This window comes from Haliotis rufescens, unplaced genomic scaffold (genome assembly GCF_023055435.1).
Source record: "Haliotis rufescens isolate VD_foot unplaced genomic scaffold, xgHalRufe1.0.p SCAF_6, whole genome shotgun sequence".
Classification (NCBI taxonomy): Eukaryota; Metazoa; Mollusca; class Gastropoda; order Lepetellida; family Haliotidae; genus Haliotis; species Haliotis rufescens.
In genome coordinates, this window is record NW_025964334.1 from 33,986,075 (window position 1) to 34,009,279 (window position 23,205).

The 23,205-nt window shown below is 41.2% G+C and overlaps 1 protein-coding gene across 14 annotated transcripts in view; it reads right to left on the reverse strand.

Moving 5' to 3' along the window:
• Positions 1-2,846: 2,846 nt before the first annotated feature.
• LOC124116029 (EF-hand calcium-binding domain-containing protein 4B-like) overlaps positions 2,847-23,205 on the reverse strand; it is a 108,568-nt gene continuing 88,209 nt past the window's right edge. For 10 of the 14 annotated variants that reach the window (XM_046477230.2, XM_046477233.2, XM_046477229.2 and 7 more), the window contains 12 exons: positions 21,190-21,261; positions 20,267-20,327; positions 19,418-19,459; positions 15,496-15,638; positions 14,477-14,764; positions 13,047-13,149; positions 12,461-12,587; positions 8,421-8,502; positions 7,245-7,359; positions 6,603-6,713; positions 5,997-6,073; positions 2,847-5,022 (listed from right to left, as the gene is read on the reverse strand). In XM_046477230.2, the coding sequence (XP_046333186.2) occupies positions 4,935-5,022; positions 5,997-6,073; positions 6,603-6,713; positions 7,245-7,359; positions 8,421-8,502; positions 12,461-12,587; positions 13,047-13,149; positions 14,477-14,764; positions 15,496-15,638; positions 19,418-19,459; positions 20,267-20,327; positions 21,190-21,261 (1,309 nt within the window). In that variant the 3' untranslated portion in view covers positions 2,847-4,934. The other 4 variants (XR_006858061.2, XR_006858059.2, XM_046477235.2 and 1 more) reach the window with 4 other exon arrangements.

The window sequence follows — 23,205 nt, forward strand, 5'->3', positions numbered from 1 at the left end:
GTGTATACGGCAACTCTTCGTGGACAGATGGAAGAAACAATTCCACCAGCTGCTGAGTCCATTGCAAGAGTACCTTCCTAAAGCTTAGGTAATTGTCTTCGAACCAAATACAAGAGGATGGTCGGAGTAGATCATGTAGTGGTAACCTTAGCAACAATATCAAAATGGCTATTGGTTGATACATGAAGACTCAAATCAAATGTAATTGTAATTTTCTTGTCATTTTATGCTCAAACCTACGAAATATTTGATGACTGCTGCAGTTATGGAGGGAAACCAGAAAAGAGATATATAAAATGACTACAGTATATACTTTGAACCAAACTGCCAAGTTATTGTAGCTGGAAATAAATACCGGTACGATGAACACTGTCATATGTATGGTGCTGATAATGAAGTTATTTTTTAATATAGAAATTTAGATGTCAAAGAATAACCAATCTTGAACGTGCTAAATAATAGATACCGTATTCAATGTAATAAGTGCCCACAGCGACATTTGCTAATATATTGGCTGGTGAACAATCCCAATTAGCACCCCTTGCACACAAGACTTATTTATTCATGTATAATATGCACCCGTGTGTTTTATGCACCCTCAATTATGGGCAAAAAAATTCTGGAAAAATATATCTGTCGTACATTAACACTTCAGGTTTTCAGCATAAACCACGAAATTCATCTTTAAGCTCTGTTTTTTTCCCCAAAATAATATTCTAATAAGAGCCCCCTATTTCTTATTTTGAGAGCGCCCTGGGTGCTTATTACATCGAATACGGTACCCCAAATGTATATTTTCACATTTCATAATCTCCACTTGTTGATCGCTACAGTTTACATGTTCCTCATTATAACAAATGTATTAATTTAAGCCAATCTCATTAAAATCAGATCTTAGTTCTCGCTACCGCTAAACAAAGATCTGAGGACATCCCATTAGGGTTCTCGTCAGAACGACCTTTCATCCAACCAATCAGAGCGTCGCTTACGAGATCATGAAAGTGACAGTCGGAATGTGATTTCCAATCATGCAGCCTCAAACTTTAAAACGATAGTTACGAGCTTAACGACTGAATCTATACAATCTAGAACATATGTTAGCCATTAGAGAATGTTCTTTTGTTCAGGTTTCAAATGTTTAAGCGAGAATTTGTCAAAATATGTTTCGAAGCGTAGTCGCCAGTTTGAAATTGGTGCCATAAAGCACGAAAAAGCTGCCTTCTGATTGGCTAATGTCGACTTATTGTCAGCAATTCCAATGGTCGGTCAGAGTTGGCGAAAGGTCGGTCTGACGTGACACGTAATGAGATGTCCTCAGATCTCTGTTTAGCGGCAGCGAGAACTAAAATCTGATTTTAATGAGATTGAATTTAAGCCAAAGTGAAGGATGTGAGTTCAAGTCCCAAGCATTTTGACAACAGGTTGTCATAAGATCTGTTATGAACTGAAGGGTTAGCTGTGTTGTTTGACCATCAGATGATGTCTTGACTTCAATCAAATATATTTATTATTTATAATTAAATACCATTTCTGCATTCAGACTTCTGTGTTACATAGCGTTGGATTTTCGGACATTTTCACCTAATATATTTTTGCACATCAGATACAATATTTGTACACAAATTCAACAATTGTGATCTTTGCACGATGTTGTAAATTTTCAACCATCTAGATGTCCATTTAATTCATTACTTTTTCATTGAATAAAGTTTCAATAACTTAATCATGTCCGTACTCATTTTGTCAGTTAAACAGGAGACCCGTGATGATCTGGGGTAAAATTGGTCATCAGCAACCCATGGTGTCATGAGAGCGACTATGCTTGTCGTAAGAGGCAACTAACGGGATTGGGTGGTCAGGCTCACTGACTTGGTTGATGCATGTCATAGATCTCAATTGTGTGGATCGTTGCTCATGATATTAATCACTGGATTGTCTGGTCCAGACTCAATTATTTACAGACCACCGCCATATAGCTGGAATATTGCTGAGTGTGGAGTGAAACATCAAACAAACACTCAACTCTTGACTTTGACATCATGACTTCAACAAAATATATTTCTTATAGTGAACCAACATTCACTCACTCAACACTTAGGTTCAACTTCATAAAAATATGTTCACATCTATATTAAAAGGAGACTGCCTCCATGGCCTTGTGGCAGATCGCCACCCGGAGAGTTTAAAGATGGTGAGGTGGTGAGGTGAAATTGGGTTTAACGTCGCGTCCAAGATTATTGCACTTATATAGCGACGTGCATGCACGTGTATGTGTGTGTGTGGCTGCTTTTACTAGTCAGGACTGATGCCGATTTATAGTGCTAGCTCACTGAGATACCATGCCGCAGTTTAACATGAATACCCCACTCAGACACAGTATACTGACTCCGAGCCGACCAGTCCTTGTTTTTGCCCCTTAATGCCGAGCGCCAGACAGGGTAACAACAAGTACAATCTTTTAACATCTTTTTGTATGACGCGGCCGGGGATCGAACCCCGGACCTTCCGTTCTCCAGGCGGACGCTCTACCACAAGACCACATGGGCGGTCAGTTTAAAGATGGTATTTGTTGTTACCCTGTCTTGCGCTCGGCATTAAGGGGCTAAAACAAGGACTGGTCAGCTCAGAGTCAGTACACTGTGTCTGAGCAGGGTATTCATGTTAAACTGCAGCATGGTATGTCAGTGAGCTAGCACTATAAACCAGCATCAGGTCAGACTTGAACAAGCAGCCATACACACACGTGCATGCATGTCACCATATAAGTGCAATAATCTTGGACGCGACATTAAACCCAAATTCACCTCACCTCACCTCACCTATATTAAAAGGAAAAACAATAAATATTTGTTTTTTAAATAGGTTTATTCCTTCACCAAAATGGCTTTGAATAAAATTTGGTAAAATATCTCAAAACTCAACAATGTTTTCAGAACATGATCTTGGTCCAGCAATGTTCATGCAAGCACCACAAAACATCTCTGTGCACATAAAATGTTGTGCTTGATATGTACAAATACAGAATAAAACGGACAATGTAAGGCTACGTGGTAAATATGTACACAAACGTTCAACATTTTGTCACACACTTGCATGTACTGTGCATTGGAATGATGTTGTGAGCCGATGAATCAATGCCGCTAAAATATCATCTACAACATCATGATCTTGTGACAGAAACAATCGACCTAGATGTCTCTAAAACGTTTCAGGACAAACAGCTAAATGGCGACTTTCATTCCGATAAACAGAGTACTATATACAATGACTAAAACATACATGTTATTGCACATTTAGTGATTCCACTGGTTAATGTTTTAATATAAAATGAATTAACCATACAAAGTGTAACACAAGGATGGATTTCTAACTCTATATCTATGAAATTCTTTCAAACCTGTGAAATCTGGACACAACTTGAAAACTACATCCAGTGAAGACGCTTCAGCAATGGCAGACTCCCATACTATGGGATGGAGAGCACAGAGTCAATGTTCATGTGGAAGGTAAAGTTCTCACACTCTGCATGACTTGATACAATGAAGAACTTTTTCAGGTTGTCTGTAAGTCGAACAGTAGCTTGTAGTCCATAATTTCACACATATCAAGATAGTCTGGCAATTGTGGACATTCATACTGGGTGCTGTACTGGAAGAGGTGTATCAACAGTCCTGGGATCTGGAGGAGATTGATGAAAGGTCCTGGGATCTGGAGGAGATTGATGAACAGTCCTGATTTCTGGAGGAGATTTAGGGACAGTCCTGGGATCTGGAGGAGATTGAGAAACAGTCCTGGGATCTGGAGGAGATTTAGAAACAGTTCTGGGTTCTGCAGGAGATTGAGAAACTGTTCTGGGATCTGGAGGCGATTTTCGAACAGATTGATGATCAGCCCTGGGTCGGGAGGAGTTTGGGGAACAGTTCTGGGTTCTGGAGGAGATTGGGGAACAGTCCTGGGCTCTGGAGGAGATTGAGAAACTGTTCTGGGTTCTGGAGGAGATTGATGAACAGCCCTGGGTTCTGGAGGAGATTGATGAACAGTCCTGGGATCTGGAGGAGATTGAGGAACAGTTCTTGGTTCTGAAGAAGATTCATGAACAGTCCTTTTATCTTTTCCATCACAACTACTCATACCCTGGAAGACCATTTTAGTCCGGATTTCTTCAGATGTTGACACAGTCAAAGTTCCATGATCAACACAATGAGTATACCGCATGCAAATACTCATTGATTAACCTCAGTGTCTGTGAGATGGATTAAATTTTAACCTGTAATCTTGGTCAAAGCTCAGCCTCAGAGAGTTCAGTGTTAACCTGTAATCTGGGTCAAAGCTCAGCCTCAGAGAGTTCAATGTTAACCTGTAATCTGGGTCAAAGCTCAGCCTCAGAGAGTTCAATGTTAACCTGTAATCTGGGTCAAAGCTCAGCCTCAGAGAGTTCAACATTGCTGCCATTGTTGATGGTCTGACATTTGAAAGTGACCTTTTCACTGAAGTTCATTCCTTCATTCTGTAACTACCATGAGGTAACAGTAGCGTCCCCTTCCACAATATCAGTTATTTCACTTTCAGTTATTCCCTTCATACAATAATCAATTTATATCCCTCCAGTAATAATCACTGTTATAGCCCTTTATGTAATATCAGTTCTCTCCCTTATATCTCCCAGTCATGTCCCCTCCTGTAATATATCAGAGAGTTATCTCCTCTTCTGTAATATATCAATTAGGTATCTCTCTTCCTGCAATATATCAAACACATATTTCCCCTCCTCTAATATATCAATCAGTAGTCTCCCTTTCTGCAAGATATCAATCAGTTACAGCCCCTCGTAGTTATCTCCCCTATCAATAATCTCAGTTATCTCCCCTCAAGTAATACTCTCAGTTGTCTCCCCTCTGTATCCCACCCCAGCCATTTACATGTTCTTCTTTCTATCAAGAACAGCATCCTTTCTTCTTGATTGTCCCGGCCTCCAGCCTCAGGGCAGCTTCAATAGACTTATCCTCCTTCTCCCGCAGGACACTGGAACACCAAGCAGATGACACACTGAACATCTACAAGACATAGCTGAACTACTCCCAAGGCCAGGACAATAGTGTTCCCATATTACCCATAGGGGCACTCCTCCCGCAGGACACTGGAACACCAAGCAGATGACACAGTGAACATCTACAAGACATAGCTGAACTACTCCCAAAGCCAGGACAATAGTGTTCCCATATTACCCATAGGGGCACTTCTCCCTCAGGACACTGGAACACCAAGCAGATGACACAGTGAACATCTACAAGACATAGCTGAACTACTCCCAAAGCCAGGACAATAGTGTTCCCATATTACCCATAGGGGCACTCCTCCCGCAGGACACTGGAACACCAAGCAGATGACACAGTGAACATCTTCAGGACATAACTGAACTACTCCTAAGTCCAGGACAATAGTGTTCACATATTACCCATAGGGGCACTTCTCCCTCAGGACACTGGAACACCAAGCAGATGACACAGTGAACATCTACAGGACATAACTGAACTATTCCCAAAGCCAGGACAATAGTGTTCACATATTACCCATAGGGGTAAGGCTACTGGAGCAGTTATTTCAGTAATTCTCACTGAGAATCATGATTTCTTATTCAGGCCGATTGGCCAATTCATGCCAGTTATTCAGTTGGTCACGAAACCCCCCATAGACCAGCTAATGCCATTGGCTTCAAATTGTGTGTCCTGGCCACACCTTCAAGGCTAACTGTTTGTCTGGCATTCCTTAAGTTGGGGAGTAAATAAGAAAACCATCCATGTTTACGGATGAGAACTTCTGGTTTATTGGCATTACATCAAGGTAGACTCTTCTTGGCTCTCAAGCTGGAAAACCATGGAATCAACATGGATATATCGTCCATACAAAAAAACCAGAAGTAGTCATCCATAACGTTGTATGATTACTTACCCACAAACCTGCAAATAGAATATTTATATCCAATATAACATACTTACCATGCTAGGGCCTCCATGGTTTCTGTGACACCACTCCCTATCTTAGCACTGGTCTCATAGAACAGAGCACCATACTCCTGCAAGACAAGCCTTGCAATATAGTAATAGCAGTGTTGAACATGTTATTGTCATAGTGATTTATAAACCATGATCTTAAACCATCACCTTGCATATACATGATGTTAAACCATGCTCATTCATACATAGGATGTTAAACCATGACCATGCATATGTAGGATCTTAAACCATGATCGTGCATACATGGGATCTTAAACCATGATCGTGCATACATGGATCTTAAACTATGGTCTTGCATACATGGGATCTTAAACCATGATCATGCATACATTGGATCTTAAACCATGATCATGCATACAAAGGATCTTAAACCATGATCATGCATACATGGATCTTAAACCATGATCATGCATACATAGGATCTTAAACCATGATTATAAGTTCCTGATACACATAAAGGATGCAATTCTGTACAGTGAACAGTGGCAACGTAGATGACTTGACCGCCATCGTTGCCATGCAACCATCTTTAGTATTAGAATAGTTAGGTCAATAAGGAGAAAAACGGACATCATAGTTCGTACTTACATCAGCAAACTTAATGCCATCTTTAGTTTTGATGACACGTTTGTTGTCGTTTTCAGCGAGATCCATCTTGTTACCCACGATCACAATGACCGTATCGTCATCCACTCCTTCCTATAAGATGATATACAGAGTGATCTCCCTTTGTCATGTTGACATGCACCACATTGACGCATGCACACGCGCACACACACACACGCACCAACAATGTAACTGCAGTTATGTCCTATTTGGTTATACAGTTTTCTCACAGCTTTTAAAACATTGGGGACAAAAACAGACTGTGTGGGCTAGGTGGACGGGTCTAATAATCTAATAATCTGGTAATTAGGGCTGGGCTGAGTCCAAGTGTATGAGAACATTTAGAGACTTGTTGTGTAACCACGGAGTTTGATAATTATTGTCATTAAACAATTTATCAAGTGACTAACCTCGGGTCCGGGTAGTCATGTGGGTACCGGGTCCAACTCAGGACCCACCCAACCCAAGTACCTGAGTTACCCGTCCCAGCCCTACTAGTAAATAATAAATTATGGACTACCGGTATATTATTTATTTATTTCAGCTAATATGATTTTGGTTACATTAAGGATACAGGCTAAACATGGCAGCCACTGGATGGTGATGGTAAAGTGTGTCACTTACCTTGACACTGTTCATCCAGTTCCGGATGTTGACGAAGGAGTTCTCGGATGTGACATCATACATGACGATGACGCCATCCGCCTTCCGGAAATATTGCTTGGTGATGCTCCGAAACCTGGACCAGAGCAATGGTGATGCAAGGGATTGAATGACTAGGGATTAACATTGCTTTAAAAGGTGTTTCAGTTACGTGTGAGTTGAAAAAAGTTAAGACCAACATGATTCTATCATGCAATGATAGATTAACTATTATCATAGGACAAAGTAGACACAATTTATGGATAACAATTTCTTTAATACTGTAAAGGCGACGTATACTGTTGTCAAGCAAGACTGAATGAGGAACATTGTACAGAAAATATACAGTAGGTGGAGGAGTGAGTGAATGAGTTTGGTTTTACGCCGCTTTTAGCAATATTCCAGCAATATCACGGCAGAAATGGGCTTCACACAATGTACCCATGTCGGAAATTGAACCCGGGTCTTCGGCATGATGAGCGAACGCTTTAACCACTAGGCCAACCGACCGCCCCAGTAGGTGGAAGATTAACAGCAACATCAATTGCATACATGAGTGGGATAACATGAGTAGGTAATGACAACAGAAGGAGAATACTGTCACAACAGTGAGTGAGTGAGTGAGTGAGTGAGTTGAGTGAGTGAGTTGGGTTTAACGCCGCTTTTAACAGTATTCCAGTTATATCACGGCGTGTCAGCTTAATGTGGGAGGAAAGTCTGAAGTGATGCAGGTCTCAGACGTTTACCACTTCGGTGAAACCCACGAGCACGGGTATGGTGCTCACAAACCTAGAAACATAATCGGGGCGAACCAAGCTTCGAACCCACAATCATAGGTTTCTGGCGTGCCCAAGGGACGCAACTCTGTACAGCTAATCGAGGTGCCTTAGACGACTGGGCCACCCGTGCCCCCCATCACTGATGTGAAGGACCATGAGGAGTTCCAGCTGCATCGGTTCCTTGATTTCTTAGATGTTTACAATGCACAACAGACACACAGGCTATGACTTTCAATCGGGTGAGCTAACAATGCACAACAGCCACACAGGCTATGACATAAGCTCACTTGACTTTCAATCACGTGAGCTAACACAGGTTTTCCTCAATCTTTCAACCACCAGTGGGAATGAGAAATATGCAACATGATATGACCCCCACCTCTCTTGTCCAGCGGTGTCCCACAGCTGCAGAGCTATCAGCTTCCCCTCACTCATCATAGTCTTGATCTGGAAGTCCACACCTGGGGACCATATCAAACACTTCATCAAACATTTTGTAAAAGCGGGATCATATGCTTGCAAGGGATGCACATCCTGATCTGTAAGCTATTGTTGATGGGAAGTATCGTAGGCAGTTTGTCAGGGTATAGGTTTTAACAGGGAGTTTATATATGTCTTATATATTCCCTGAGTTAAATAAGTTAAATATATATAGATAAATATTCACAGTGCTGCCCAATACAAATTATAACAGCAGCCGGGCTATTATAACTATGGCCAACAGCACAGAGTCATGTGCAGGTCAGTGGCTCCTAATTAACACTATAGAGAATGGCCAGTTGGCCACTGAAGCTTAACATTGTGAATGAGGTGTGGGATACTGCAGGCTGACCAGAGATGTATCGTATTCGATACGTGGCAGCTGGTCAGTGATTTGACTGGTTAAAATTAGAATACTTTCGGTTAGGCGGGACTTGACCTTCGGACAGCGGCTACGCCGGTTGGCTCTCTGACGCCTCTGAGACGCTGCCTGGCCATGTCTGTCTCGTTGTCATAATCATGATTGTATAGATGCTGTATGATTTATTATATCATAAATGAAGTGTTGTGGACCCACAGATGGACTCCTGTGTTTGAAGAAGAACAGATATCCCAAATATCACAGCCCAGGATAGAAGTTTACATTTTAGGGCCATTAATGGACACTGATCTTAAAATTTCAAACTCTTTTAGCCTGAGAAATGGAAGCAGGATGTGCCAAGAATGTGTCTGTAAAAAGGTTTTACAACATTTGCACCATTCTGTCCAAGCAGTCTCAGCAGTTTGGTAGTTTGATAGTTTTCACATCACAGTGCTACTGATGTACATTATTAAAACTTTGCTTTCAGCAAAAGGTAGTCATGTGAACCTCTGACCTGCTTACTCAACTGACAAAAGGGTGATCAGGAAAGAATACATCCTTCTTTCACAAGTGATATCTTCTGTGGCAGCAGTTTCTACTAAATAAATAACGCTGAATCTAGATGTGGATGTGAACTTCACACATCTTCCCCCTCCACTGTAGTGCACAGTCATGTGCTGGATGGTGAGAGATGTCGTGGCACCGAATGACAGCTTGAAGTTGCTGTGAGGAACCTACTGATAGTGGCACCGAATGACAGCTTGCAGTTGCTGTGAGGAACCTACTGACAGTGGCAACAATGACTGCTTGAAGCTGCTGTGAGGAACCTACCGACAGTGGCAACAATGACAGCTTGAAGCTGCTGTGAGGAACCTAATGACAGTGGCAACAATGACAGCTTGAAGCTGCTGTGAGGAACCTAATGACAGTGGCAACAATGACTGCTTGAAGCTGCTGTGAGGAACCTACCGATAGTGGCACTGAAGGACAGCTTGAAGTTGCTGTGAGGAACCTACTGACAGTGGCAACAATGACAGCTTGAAGTTGCTGTGAGGAACCTACTGACAGTGGCAACAATGACAGCTTGAAGTTGCTGTGAGGAACCTACCGACAATGGCAACAATGACAGCTTGAAGTTGCTGTGAGGAACCTACCGACAGTGGCAACAATGACAGCTTGAAGCTGCTGTGAGGAACCTACCGACAGTGGCAACAATGACAGCTTGAAGCTGCTGTGAGGAACCTACTGACAGTGGCAACAATGACAGCTTGAAGTTGCTGTGAGGAACCTACTGACAGTGGCAACAATGACAGCTTGAAGTTGCTGTGAGGAACCTACTGTCAGTGGCACCAAATGACTGCTTGAAGCTGCTGTGAGGAACCTAATGATAGTGGCACTGAAGGACTGCTTGAAGTTGCTGTGAGGAACCTACTGTCAGTGGCAACAATGACAGCTTGAAGTTGCTGTGAGGAACCTACTGTCAGTGGCACCAAATGACTTCTTGAAGCTGCTGTGAGGAACCTAATGATAGTGGCACTGAAGGACTACTTGAAGTTGCTGTGAGGAATCTAATGATAGTGGCACTGAAGGACAGCTTGAAGTTGCTGTGAGGAACCTAATGATAGTGGCACCAAATGACAGCTTGAAGCTGCTGTGAGGAACCTACTGTCAGTGGCACTGAAGGACTGCTTGAAGCTGCTGTGAGGAACCTAATGATAGTGGCACTGAAGGACTGCTTGAAGTTGCTGTGAGGAACCTACTGATAGGGGCAACAATGACTGCTTGAAGCTGCTGTGGGGAATCTACTGATAGGGGCACTGAATGACTGCTTGAAGCTGTGGTGAGGAACCTAATGATAGTGGTACATAATGACAGCTTGAAGTTGCTGTGAGTAACCTACCGATAGTGGCACCAAATGACTGCTTGAAGCTGCTGTGAGGAACCTAATGATAGTGGCACTGAAGGACTGCTTGAAGTTGCTGTGAGGAACCTACTGACAGTGGCAACAATGACAGCTTGAAGCTGCTGTCTGGAACCTACTGTCAGTGGCACCAAATGACTGCTTGAAGTTGCTGTGAGGAACTTACCGATAGTGGCACTGAAGGACAGCTTGAAGCTGCTGTGAGGAACCTACCGATAGTGGCACTGAAGGACTGCTTGAAGGTGCTGTAAGGAACCTACCGATAGTGGCACTGAAGGACTGCTTGAAGGTGCTGTAAGGAACCTACCGATAGTGGCACTGAAGGACTGCTTGAAGCTGCTGTGAGGAACCTAATGATAGTGGCACTGAAGGACTGCTTGAAGTTGCTGTGAGGAACTTAATGATAGTGGCACTGAAGGACAGCTTGAAGTTGCTGTAAGGAACCGACTGACAGTGGCACCAAATGACAGCTTGAAGTTGCTTTGAGGAACCTAATGATAGTGGCACTGAAGGACTGCTTGAAGTTGCTGTGAGGAACCTAATGATAGTGGCACTGAAGGACTGCTTGAAGTTGCTGTGAGGAACTTAATGATAGTGGCACTGAAGGACTGCTTGAAGTTGCTGTGAGGAACCTAATGATAGTGGCACTGAAGGACAGCTTGAAGTTGCTGTGAGGAACCGACTGACAGTGGCACCGAATGACAGCTTGAAGTTGCTGTGAGGAACCTAATGATAGTGGCACTTAATGACAGCTTGAAGCTGCTGTGAGGAACCTACCGAGAGTGGCACTGAATGACTGCTTGAAGCTGCGGTGACAGAACCAGTATATAAAGCTGCTCTTGCCCACGCCAGAGTCCCCCACAAACACGACCTTGAATATCCTGTTGCTGTGACCTTGAACCTACTGACAGTGGCACCAAATGACAGCTTAAAGTTGCTGTGAGGAACCTAATGACAGTGGCACTTAATGACAGCTTGAAGCTGCGGTGAGGAACCTACCGATTGTGGCACGTAATGACTGCTTGAAGGTGCTGTGAGGAACCTACTGATAGTGGCACATAATGACGGCTTGAAGCTGCGGTGAGGAACCTACCGATAGTGGCACTGAAGGACTGCTTGAAGTTGCTGTGAGGAACCTACCAATAGTGGCACTGAAGGACTGCTTGAAGGTGCTGTAAGGAACCTACCGATAGTGGCACTGAAGGACTGCTTGAAGTTGCGGTGAGGAACCTACTAATAGTGGCACTGAAGGACTGCTTGAAGCTGCGGTGAGGAACCTACCGATAGTGGCACTGAAGGACTGCTTGAAGTTGCTGTGAGGAACCTACCAATAGTGGCACTGAAGGACTGCTTGAAGGTGCTGTAAGGAACCTACCGATAGTGGCACAGAAGGACTGCTTGAAGTTGCGGTGAGGAACCTACCAATAGTGGCACTGAAGGACTGCTTGAAGGTGCTGTAAGGAACCTACCAATAGTGGCACTGAAGGACTGCTTGAAGCTGCTGTGAGGAACCTACCGATAGTGGCACTGAAGGACTGCATGAAGCTGCGGTGAGGAACCTACCGATAGTGGCACTGAAGGACTGCTTGAAGTTGCTGTGAGGAACCTACCAATAGTGGCACTGAAGGACTGCTTGAAGGTGCTGTAAGGAACCTACCGATAGTGGCACTGAAGGACTGCTTGAAGTTGCGGTGACAGAACCGATATATAAAGCTGCTCTTGCCCACGCCAGAGTCCCCCACAAACACGACCTTGAATATCCTCTCCGGCCCGGTCGGCTCCGCCTGAAGACAGAAGACATCATACAGGGTTCCCGACTAGGTCTGTATAGTGATGGAAACATATCATCAATTCATCACAGGCACACACACACAATCTTCCTCCATAATCTGCGAATACTTACGAAACCTCAGCTTTGATTCATAAATATCACATGAAATCTAATTTTATTTTTATTTATTGTTTAATGCAGCGCTCAGCAATATTCCAGCTATATGACGGCGGTCTGTAAATAATCGAGTCTGGATCAGACAATCCAGTGATTGATAAATATTGTCAGCATAGACCCACATCAGGGTACCATGAAGTCTATGAAGTCACCAAGCCTGACCACCCGATCCTTTAAGTCGTCTCTTACGACAAGCATAGGTTGCTGGGGACCTATTCTGACCCAGAATCCCCTCAGGACACAAATGTCATGTGTCTAAAACCTAGGACAGTGTATGTAAAGGTCTCTCTCTCACTGGCTGAAGTCCCCTGTCACCACTCTCCACTGTTGCTGTAGCCCCCACTGGCTGTCCACGCAGACCATCCACAAATGCATTATGGGAATGACCATTTTTTAACCTGGAAGCACAAATTACAGCGAGTTAGAGAAAAAATCTTTTTTTAATAAATAAATATCATACATGAATACCATGAACACTATGTGCTTAATCACAACACACCATATATGACTTGTATAAACATGTTGCCAGTGTGTCTTAAAGAAGTCAAGCTCACTAGACCAAACAGGATCTCGACAACCTCAGGCTTATGGCTAAAATCGCACAATTAGTTCTTGGAAGTAATTTTTAATGGTTGGTGGATTTGAATTTTTTATATATTTTATTCAGTATTTAAGGCCACATGGCCCATTGTACAGTTGACATTTAGTTTAGTCATTTGATATGCATAATATGTAAAAAACGATCTGACCGAGAATATATGTTTCAACAATAAGCCTATGGCTAATGAGTGAGTGAGTGAGTTGGGTTTAATGCCCCTTTTAACAGTATTCCAGTTTTATCACGGCGTGTCAGCTAAATGTGGGAGGAAAGCCTGAAGTGATGCAGGTCCCAGACGTTTACAACTTCGGTGAAACCCACGAGCATGGGTATGGTGCTGACAAACCTAGAAACATAATCGGGGAGAACCGGGATTCGAACCCACAATCATAGGTTTCTGGCGTGCCCAAGGGACGCAACTCTGCACAGCGAATCACGGCGCCTTAGACGACTGGGCCACCCGTGCCCCCCCTAAGGCTAATGATGATAACACTGATCATTAACATCTTGTTTTTATGCCTATTGTTAAACATCAAAATACATTTTTATCAAGATGTTCATACTTATCACATACTAATAAAACATGAAATTCATCCTCAATTTCTCCTAATTGGCAGTTTTCACAGCTACCTATTTCAACCTCCCTTTTTCACATCTACGTCTAACATTTACATTGCAATTGTGTAATGACACTCTGAATTTACATTATACCCTAACAAGCGATCATCTAACACACTTATATACTTCTCTGGTTCTATAGCTAACATGATAGCCTTGTAATGGCTGAGGAAACGTGAAGAACATATACGTTCATGCCAGTTTTGGCTACGCATGTCCTGTAACCTTTGTTTAAAGAGCATAAGAACAAATTTATATCCCCTACATCTTGGGAAATCCACACAAAAGAATAACTACGTGAAAAAAAGAAATATCTGCCATTGGACACCCAGTTCCTTTTACCATTATCGTCAAGAGGTTTCAGTAGTTTATAACATTGGAAAGGATATCTTTGCGTTCCCATCCTCAGTAATTTTAAGTTGGTGGCTTTGCAAATCAATCATAAGAAAGTTGGCTTAATGGAACAGACATAGATTTAAATCAGGTCACTTATGGCAAGAAAGGATTACCTAGAGTTATGTCCCCTTGCTGCTGCTTCACTCTCTGTATCGCTGGAGTTGACATCCCTGCCATTGGGCTGCCTCACGCTGTATCCAGATTCCACATACATTGAATTATCATGTCCTTGAGAAGTGTACATTTCTTCATTCATAGATCCATTTACAGAGTTGAGATTAGTTGATAACAATGAATGACTGTTGTAGTTGTCGTCTTCATCACACTCAATGTCATCGTCAATGTCCGCAAGATGTCCGTCTACATCCTCTGAAAGCGTCTCAGAGGTCCTCGGATTGGACCTGGACAAAATGTAAATTGGTGGAATTCATTTCACTATAAGTAGCTCGGAACCAATTCATGTCTAGAGTGAGTGAGTGAGTGAGTGAGTGAGTGAGTGAGTGAGTGAGTGAGTGAGTGAGTGAGTGAGTGAGTGAGTGAGTGAGTGAGTGAGTGAGAATAGTGAGTGAGTGAGTGAGTGAGTGAGTGAGTGAGTGAGTGAGTGTGTGTGTGGTTTTACGCCTCTTTTAGCAATATTCCAGCAATATCACGGCGAGGGACACCAGAAATGAGCTTCACACATTGTACCCTTGTCGGGAATCGAACCCAGTGTAAGGTGCCAAAATCTTCCCCCCTTCAGAGTATACCCGTGTAGATTCTGGGAGCTCCCACCTTTGTCTTCTCAATTTAAATAACAGGATATGCACTGAATAGGCAGTTATGTAAACTTAATCAGATGACAATGTTGTTACAGCAATTGACCAGAAGGGATCAAGATCATACATGAAATAAAAATGTTTAAATCAAACAGGGCGGCAGTAGATTCTTGGAACTCCAAGCTCATTGTTATAACCCGGGGTAGCTTCTTGGAGCTCTCAGATGATACCCCGGGGTAGATTCTAGGTGGCGATCCCATTAGATGACCCTACTTACTAGATGCCACTTATCACAAGGAGGAGCTACTCACTAGATGGCACTACTCGCAAGATGACGCAACTCGCTTGCTAGCGACCTCACAGGGGTCGCTACTTACCTTCTGTCTGTAGACCCGGGGAAGTAGTTAGAGAGGACGGAGCCCTGTTTTGTGAGTTTCTTCCTGACCGGCCCGACTTCACTGCGGTCAGTGAGGTCGATGGGGTCACTGCGGTCCGGGAGAGTCTCAGTCGTTGAAAGTGCCTAAACGTTCACAACATCAACTTCAATATAGAAGCCTCACTCAAGCAAGATACCTAAACTAGACTTAATTATTCAGTAAAATAGCCACAACAGTATATTGTACACCATCACTAAGTACCTCCACATTACGGCATTAAAACGTCATGGGTGTGGGCTGTATTATTGAAGCTACTGGTATATAACAGCGGCCTGTTAATAATGGTGGTTGATAGTATGAGCCATTATTTTTGGGTGACATTCAATTACCAAGGTCACACATTTTGACCTCCCTATCCACAATTTAATCAGACCGCCTCAGCTGTCTAGTGGTGCAGCGTCTGCCCAGAGGAGCAGAAGGTCCGGGGTTCGGTCCCTGGCAACATCACACCAAAAGACCTTAAAAGATGGTACTTGTTGTTACCCTGCCTGGCACTTGGCATTAATGGACTAAAACAAGGACTGGTTGGCTTGGAGTCAGTATACTGTGTCTGAGTGGGGTATTCATGTTAACTGAGGCATGGTAGCTCAGTGTGCTATAAATCGACATTAGTCCGGACTAGTACAAGCAGCCACACACACACATCGCTATATAAGTGCAATAATCTTGAACGCGACGTTAAACCCCATTTCACCTCACCTCGACATAATCAGACATGCGAGACATCACTAATCTGCCCCCACAAAGATGTTAGAACAGATGCCCAGCACATTTTTTCTTGTTTTGCATTGGACTGTAAGATCAGGTCTGGACTTAGCGGACTGCGGCCATTGTACCAGAGAGTGAGGGATGCTGGCTCTAACAGCATTTGGTTTGCCTGGCCCAGACTCAAATATTTACTGGCCGCCGAGATAAAGCTTCAATACTGCTGCGTAAAACAACCAAAAGCATCACAAGGCATGACTTGTGCACTCCTCCATCTCTGTTTCCCAGTTTCTGAAGAGGTAGCCTTGAGGAATGTTTTCCAAGGATGCCATCTTGAACATTCAAGTTTTCAAATGTTCTCACTCAAAGTTTACAATTGAAAGAAAAAAATTTTTATGGTTACCTGAATGAAGATCTACTATTCCATAAACACACTACTGTATCTCTATGTTTAAATGACTACAAACTGATAATGTCACATTAAGGCTAAATAACAAAGAAATTCAAAACATGTTAATAGCATCATTAGAGCCAGCCCATGCACAGTTAGTATGATATAGCCGTAACACCATCCTCGATTGTTCAGTGTATCATCTCTCCATTCAGTTATTATACTACTCAAAAGAAGTAAAGGAACACCTGATTCTTTCATATTATGTACAAGAGTTAATCATGAAAGACTAACGATGGTAATATGAAAAAATCCGACGTTTTTTAAACTTTCTCTGAGTAGTACACATACTTACTGGGCCCAGTTGCTACCACAGTTTCATTTTGAAGTGACGGCACCAACTCCATCTCCTTTATCGGTAACTTAAACAGCCTATCTCTTGGTCGATGCATGTAATCATATCCCAATTGCGTGGATTGATGTTCATGATATCAATTACTGGATTGTCTGGTTTAGACTTGATTATTTACAGTCCAGCGTCTTATAGCTGCAATATTGCTGAGTGCTGCGTTAAACAACAAACAAACTGATGAGTATGAGTTCTGTATAGAACTACATTCAAAATCATAGCCTCATCTATAGCCTCAATACCTTACTGGAATCAGAAGACCGTTTAAAATTAACATTTTCCGTTTGCATGAGCATGAGATTGAGGAGGGAAGTCCAAGATATGTCAGTTGTATCTCAGTCAGATACAGGTGATATCGCTGCTTGTTTCAAACATGGTGTAATTTGATTGGATGTCTGTTCAAACATCAAAAAGGTATGATAATGAATGGGGCCAGGGCATTAATCAGAATAGAATGGAGATGTAATAGACTGGAAGATCAAAGATTCCATAACACCTGTCCCTGTGAAGTATAGACCAGTATAGACCAGTATATGCCAGTATAGACCAGTATATGCCAGTATAGACCAGTATATGCCAGCATCATGCAATAACCGTCAGTTCCAACAATAGTCAAAGCTGAAATGGTAAGTTGTAAAGAAAATAGAATCCCACCACCAGGTCACATGACCATGTCAATTCATCACCTGTGCCAACAAAAATGATTTTTTTGATAAACATGGATTTTACTGAAGTCTATGTTGCATGTACTACTGTTTTACTGATTAATCGGGCAAGAAAAATATTTACTGATTTTTTCAATAAAAAAAATTGATAGATTTGTAAATATATAGTGTTTGTATTTACGTTAAAAGTTTGTTTGAATTAACCTCAACCTTGACAAAAAAATTCTTGTGTAACTCTCTTTTGGAGTATTGTCCTAGAAATTCTGTGAAGTAAGGTATTGCCTGGTCTCAAATAGCACAGCTTAGCAGAAAAGCTTTACTTGGTTTGTCAACCTCATTTTAACCTGTACATACTTATACTGTTTTCCTCACAACAAGTATTTATCTTATTACCACACGTTATCAAGGTAGACGCTTCAAAGCCCACTGAAGACATGAAAGTGTTTGGCACTTGCTGCTGAAGTTATGTTGTGAATTAAGCTACACCACGAAAGATAATCAATAAGCTATAGAAACTTACTTTTTCACTGATCAACATTTAAATCAAACTTGATCTGATGTTTGTAAACTTCCTGTCTGTAATGTCATGTGACTGACCATGTTGTGCTGACTATTTTTAACTTGACAGCAACAGAGAGGCTTGAAATCATGTGAAGGTAACAAGATTGCGATTGATTGACTCGTGGTCTCGTAACAAGATGTGGTCAATTGACCATCCATGTGTTAACAGAAATAAATGTTCTCAATGGTAAGACTTAATTTCAGTGTTTAGACACGTAATGAGAAATACATCTTTAGGGCTTGAAAAGTTCATAATTCTCTATACTTATACTGGGGTATAGACCCAAACAAATGTTTTATCATAATTTCCATCTATTTACTGCAACTCTGAAACTGCTGATAAAAATGAAAATGTTTTTGTGCAAAAGAAAAGAAAAAATGTTTCTGGAAAAGAAAAAATATCACATTTTTTAGTATTGCTATATATTGGAAAAAATATACATGGAAAAAGATTGAAGTCTGCAATAAAAGCAAGAAAGGTACGAAAGTATAAAATTTCTGTAGAAAAAACACCCCAAATAGAAAGATACAAAGATAACACACTGCCCCTCAACTCCTAGATAACATACCTTCTTTTAGTTTCCATATTGAAAAAAATAAGAATAAGAGTGTACCTGACACATACGTTATTAATGATTCAAAATTTTAATAAACATAACAAATATATTATGATCAAATAGCCACATTGTTCAGAAAGAAATGGTCACACGTTTACAAAGTCATGTTAATATTGTAAGGTGTATTTTCAAAAGAAAGCAAAATATATTTTTATGAAATAACTCGAGTGCTTCCAACTCTGAGGTCTCTATCTATGTCTTGATTAAAAAATTTAATCCATTTATCTTTCAGTGTCCCCGTCAAGTCACAATACAAATGTCTTTCTGGTAACAAACCTAATCGAAAATCCACCAATCCAGAATTTTCATTATATAGTAGTCATAATATTACTCATCGAACTAGGAAATCCTGTTTTCATAATCATTCTTGGGTCTGTGAATCTTTTCAACATTCAACAAAATCAAACTGAATGTGGGATTAAAGTGGACAACAAAAGTGTGAACACCAGCGAACAACACACATACAGGTGCTCCAGCGCCCGACTACCAGGCGCATATTCATGACAAATTATACCTGTTCAGACAGTTCTCGGTCTAGCGCATTTGGGGATGGATCCTGACAAGGAGAATATGTAGGCATGTGCAGTTCATAGCCACAGTGGAAGGTTAATACAATATCCATTGCCAGGGTTATCTCCCCTCTGAGAGTTATCTCCCCTCCAATTATAAAGTTGTAACATTCTCCTCAAACTGTTATCAATTAAATCAGTCGACTGATTCCTTCTGTTTGATATTGTTGAAAAATTGATCGCAACTTTAAATTCAATACTCTGTTCTTCTGTTAATGAAATAGTATCTTAAATTAATCAATTATTTTAGAATTTCTGAACTCTAAAGATGAAAATGTTACAACAATGTCCTTGGTTGTTTATAACACTGATCAACTACTTTACTACATGCAAGATATTATCTTGTAAATCTAGCTCATATAGGGGCATACTTGCAGGCTACATGCCACGAATATACAACACTTATTAATTGCAGTTACCACAGTTAGTTGCAAGAAAATAGTATCAAGAACATACTAAAACACATTGTACTAAAGCTACCTCTCAATATATGCATGTGCATATATCAATATTCAATTACAGAACATGTCAAGACACTTTTGATCAATCATAATGTTACAGTTTCTACAAATTAATTGTATTTTTAAAATCATGCCATAAGCCATACTATCCTTTTGAAATAAGTATTCAATCTTCCAATATTTTTACAAATTAAACTTGATATATGAGTATTTTAATTCATGCCACAAGCCATATCGTTATATTTTCTTCAATACATGTAGTTGTTAGGAAACCCTGATTAGTGATACAGAGACAGACAAAGCAGAGAAGAAGCAGAAGCGTAAACACAATACCCGCCTTGATTCCGCTGCCTCAGCTTCGTCCTTGTCGTCTCGCAATTTTCGGTTCATATCCCTGGGAAGACAAACACAGTTCCATATAGAGTCGAACCTTATTATCCCAAACAGTTATCTCGATTGTACCTACATCTCGAACCTATTCTCCGATCCCACATGCCTCACAATATCAATACATATGAAATTGCCTGCTTATCTCAAATTCGAAATACAAATACATAGCGATATATCAAACCTTGGACTCGATCCAAGCTGTGACTTTACTACAGAATTGTGTATCTAGTACCCTTTCCTTTACACATCTAACATCGCTGTAAAAGTACAGTGCAATTTAAACGTATTGTTCAACCAATCATGTACTTAGCTTTTAATCCAATTGTGATGGTAATCTTTATTGACAAATAAAACATTGAGTTGACCTGAGTAAAAACATGGTGGCACGCCCGGTTACATCGTAAAGTGCTAATCAAAGTCAGTTAAACAAATCAAAGCCGCATGACACTACTCACTCCAAACTGTGAATTAACAAACTTGAAGTGAGAGTGGCACTTTGTTTCAGTCAAGTGGACAGACTAAACAGTGATTGCACATGTTCACTGTACAAAACTTGTCACAATTGTTGTTAATCTTTCCTGACGAAATACATTTAAATTTTTCATCACATACATGTGTTGTTCATTTCCTGTGCAAGCAATCGTATTGCGATGTATCTTATAATACTGTTACAATATACTGTAATTCCTTCTTGACATGCTAGTTGCTGCACAAATGAGTGAGTTATGCTGTGAAAAGTATTCTCGACTTATGACAGAAAAATGGCTTCACATACTGTACCCACGTACGGAATCAAACCCAGTTCTTCGACATGACAAGCCAACACTTTAACCACTGGGCTACCTCCCACTCAGGGATGAACCTACCTGAGCATGTCGAGCTGCTTCACTAAGCTCTCTCTCTCCATGGCGATGCCCTCCGTCATCTTCATCGCAGCTCTGAAACAGCCCATCATATTAGTGTTAGTTCTTGCCATGACAACCAATCCTTCACCATTCAAAATGCAGCAAACTTTGGCAACAATTTCATCAAATACATAAAAATGTCACTTTTGTTACATGGTTATTTCAATGAAGAAATAACAGAAATACAGTTACTCGACAAATTGTTATTTTTTATGATATTTTTTTCACAGAATTATTACAAAAAAGATCATAATAATATCCTATTTCTATGTCTTAGATAGTTCAACATTTGTTTAGAAATTATCAAAACCACACTAAATTCTATGACTCTTGAATATTTTATTTACATCCAATTTTAACAGCACAAGAGAGAACGAATCAAAGCAGCAAATGTTAAAATTAAGGTTAACATCACAATTTTGAAGCATGGATATAGCTTGCAAATAAACATGTACATGTTCCATGCACACTCATAAGGTATATGCTGTATTCCTATCTACTAAACATATATGTTAATGATGTCATGTGAGTCAAAGCTCCTACTGTGACCTACACAAAGGCTGGTTATATAAAGCAGCTCTGTGATCAACAGAAGTAAATGATTTCTGAAAGGATGGATTATTGTACTCAAAGAAAAACAATCTGATAATAGCTTTATTTCTCAGGGTTTGACAAATATGTTGACAACAGCTTGTGGTAGATGATAAGCACGAATGAACCTGCGCAAACACAGACAGGGACAAGGAGAGAGTGAGTTGGGTTTAACGCCACTTTTAACAGTATTCCAGTTACATCACAGCGTGCCAGCTTTATGTGGGAGGAAAGCCCAAAGTGATGCAGGTCTCAGACGTTTACCACTTCGGTGAAACCCACGAGCACGGGTATGGTGCTCACAAACCTAGAAACATAATCGGGGCGAACCGGGATTCGAACCCACAATCATAGGTTTGTGGGACGCAACTCTACACAGTGAATCGCGGCGCCTTAGACGACTGGGCCACCCTTGCCCCCGACAGGGACAATGAAGACGAAAGTGATGTATAGTTGACACAATTATATAGTTATGGACTATGCATGCATTTTAACAGGAACATTGCAAACAAGATAGTTGGCATCCCCATAAGGCATACACAAAATGTCTGTTTTAAAGATATTAACTATTATTTGGGTTAAGTGAGGTGACACTGGGTTTAATGTTGTGTCCAAGAATATTGCACTTACATAGTGACGTGCTTGCATGTGTGTGTGTGTGTGTGTGTGTGGCTGCTTGTACTAGTCCGGACTGATGCCGATTTATAGAGCTAGCTAACTGAGATAGCATGCCATATTTTAACATGAATACCCGACTCAGACATAATATCCTGACCCCGAGCTGACCAGTCCTTTTTTTATCCCCTTAATCCCCTTAGTGCCAGACAGGGTAACAACAAGTATCTTTTAACGTCTATTAGTATGACGCAGCTGGTGATCGAACCCCAGACCTTCTGCTCTCCGGGTGGACACTCTACCACTAGACCACAGAGGCGTTCACTGGGTTCACTGAAATTACCTAGTTCACCTCAACAACCAGACCAGCCAGAATATTAATTGACTGGTTGATCAGTGTTTACTGGTATTTGTAAAGAGGATCAACATGTTTGTTAAACTCTGCTAAAATCACCACCACTTGTGATTCATGATGAACAGATTTGCTGATCCAAAGTCAAAAGAATTTTAATTAAACTATCATAGACATGGAAAAAAACACTTTCAGAAATCATATACATACATATATAATATATGAATGTGACATATATTCCCAAAGCTTCACTTGAGTGAGAGAGTATATGGTTTAGCAATATTCCAGCAAAAACATGGCAGGGGACTCAAAAATGAGCTTCACACATTGTACCCATGTGGGGAATCGAACATGACTTTTCGTGATGAGTGAATTCTTTAACCACTAGGCTACCCCACCGCCATTGTTTCACTGGAAAC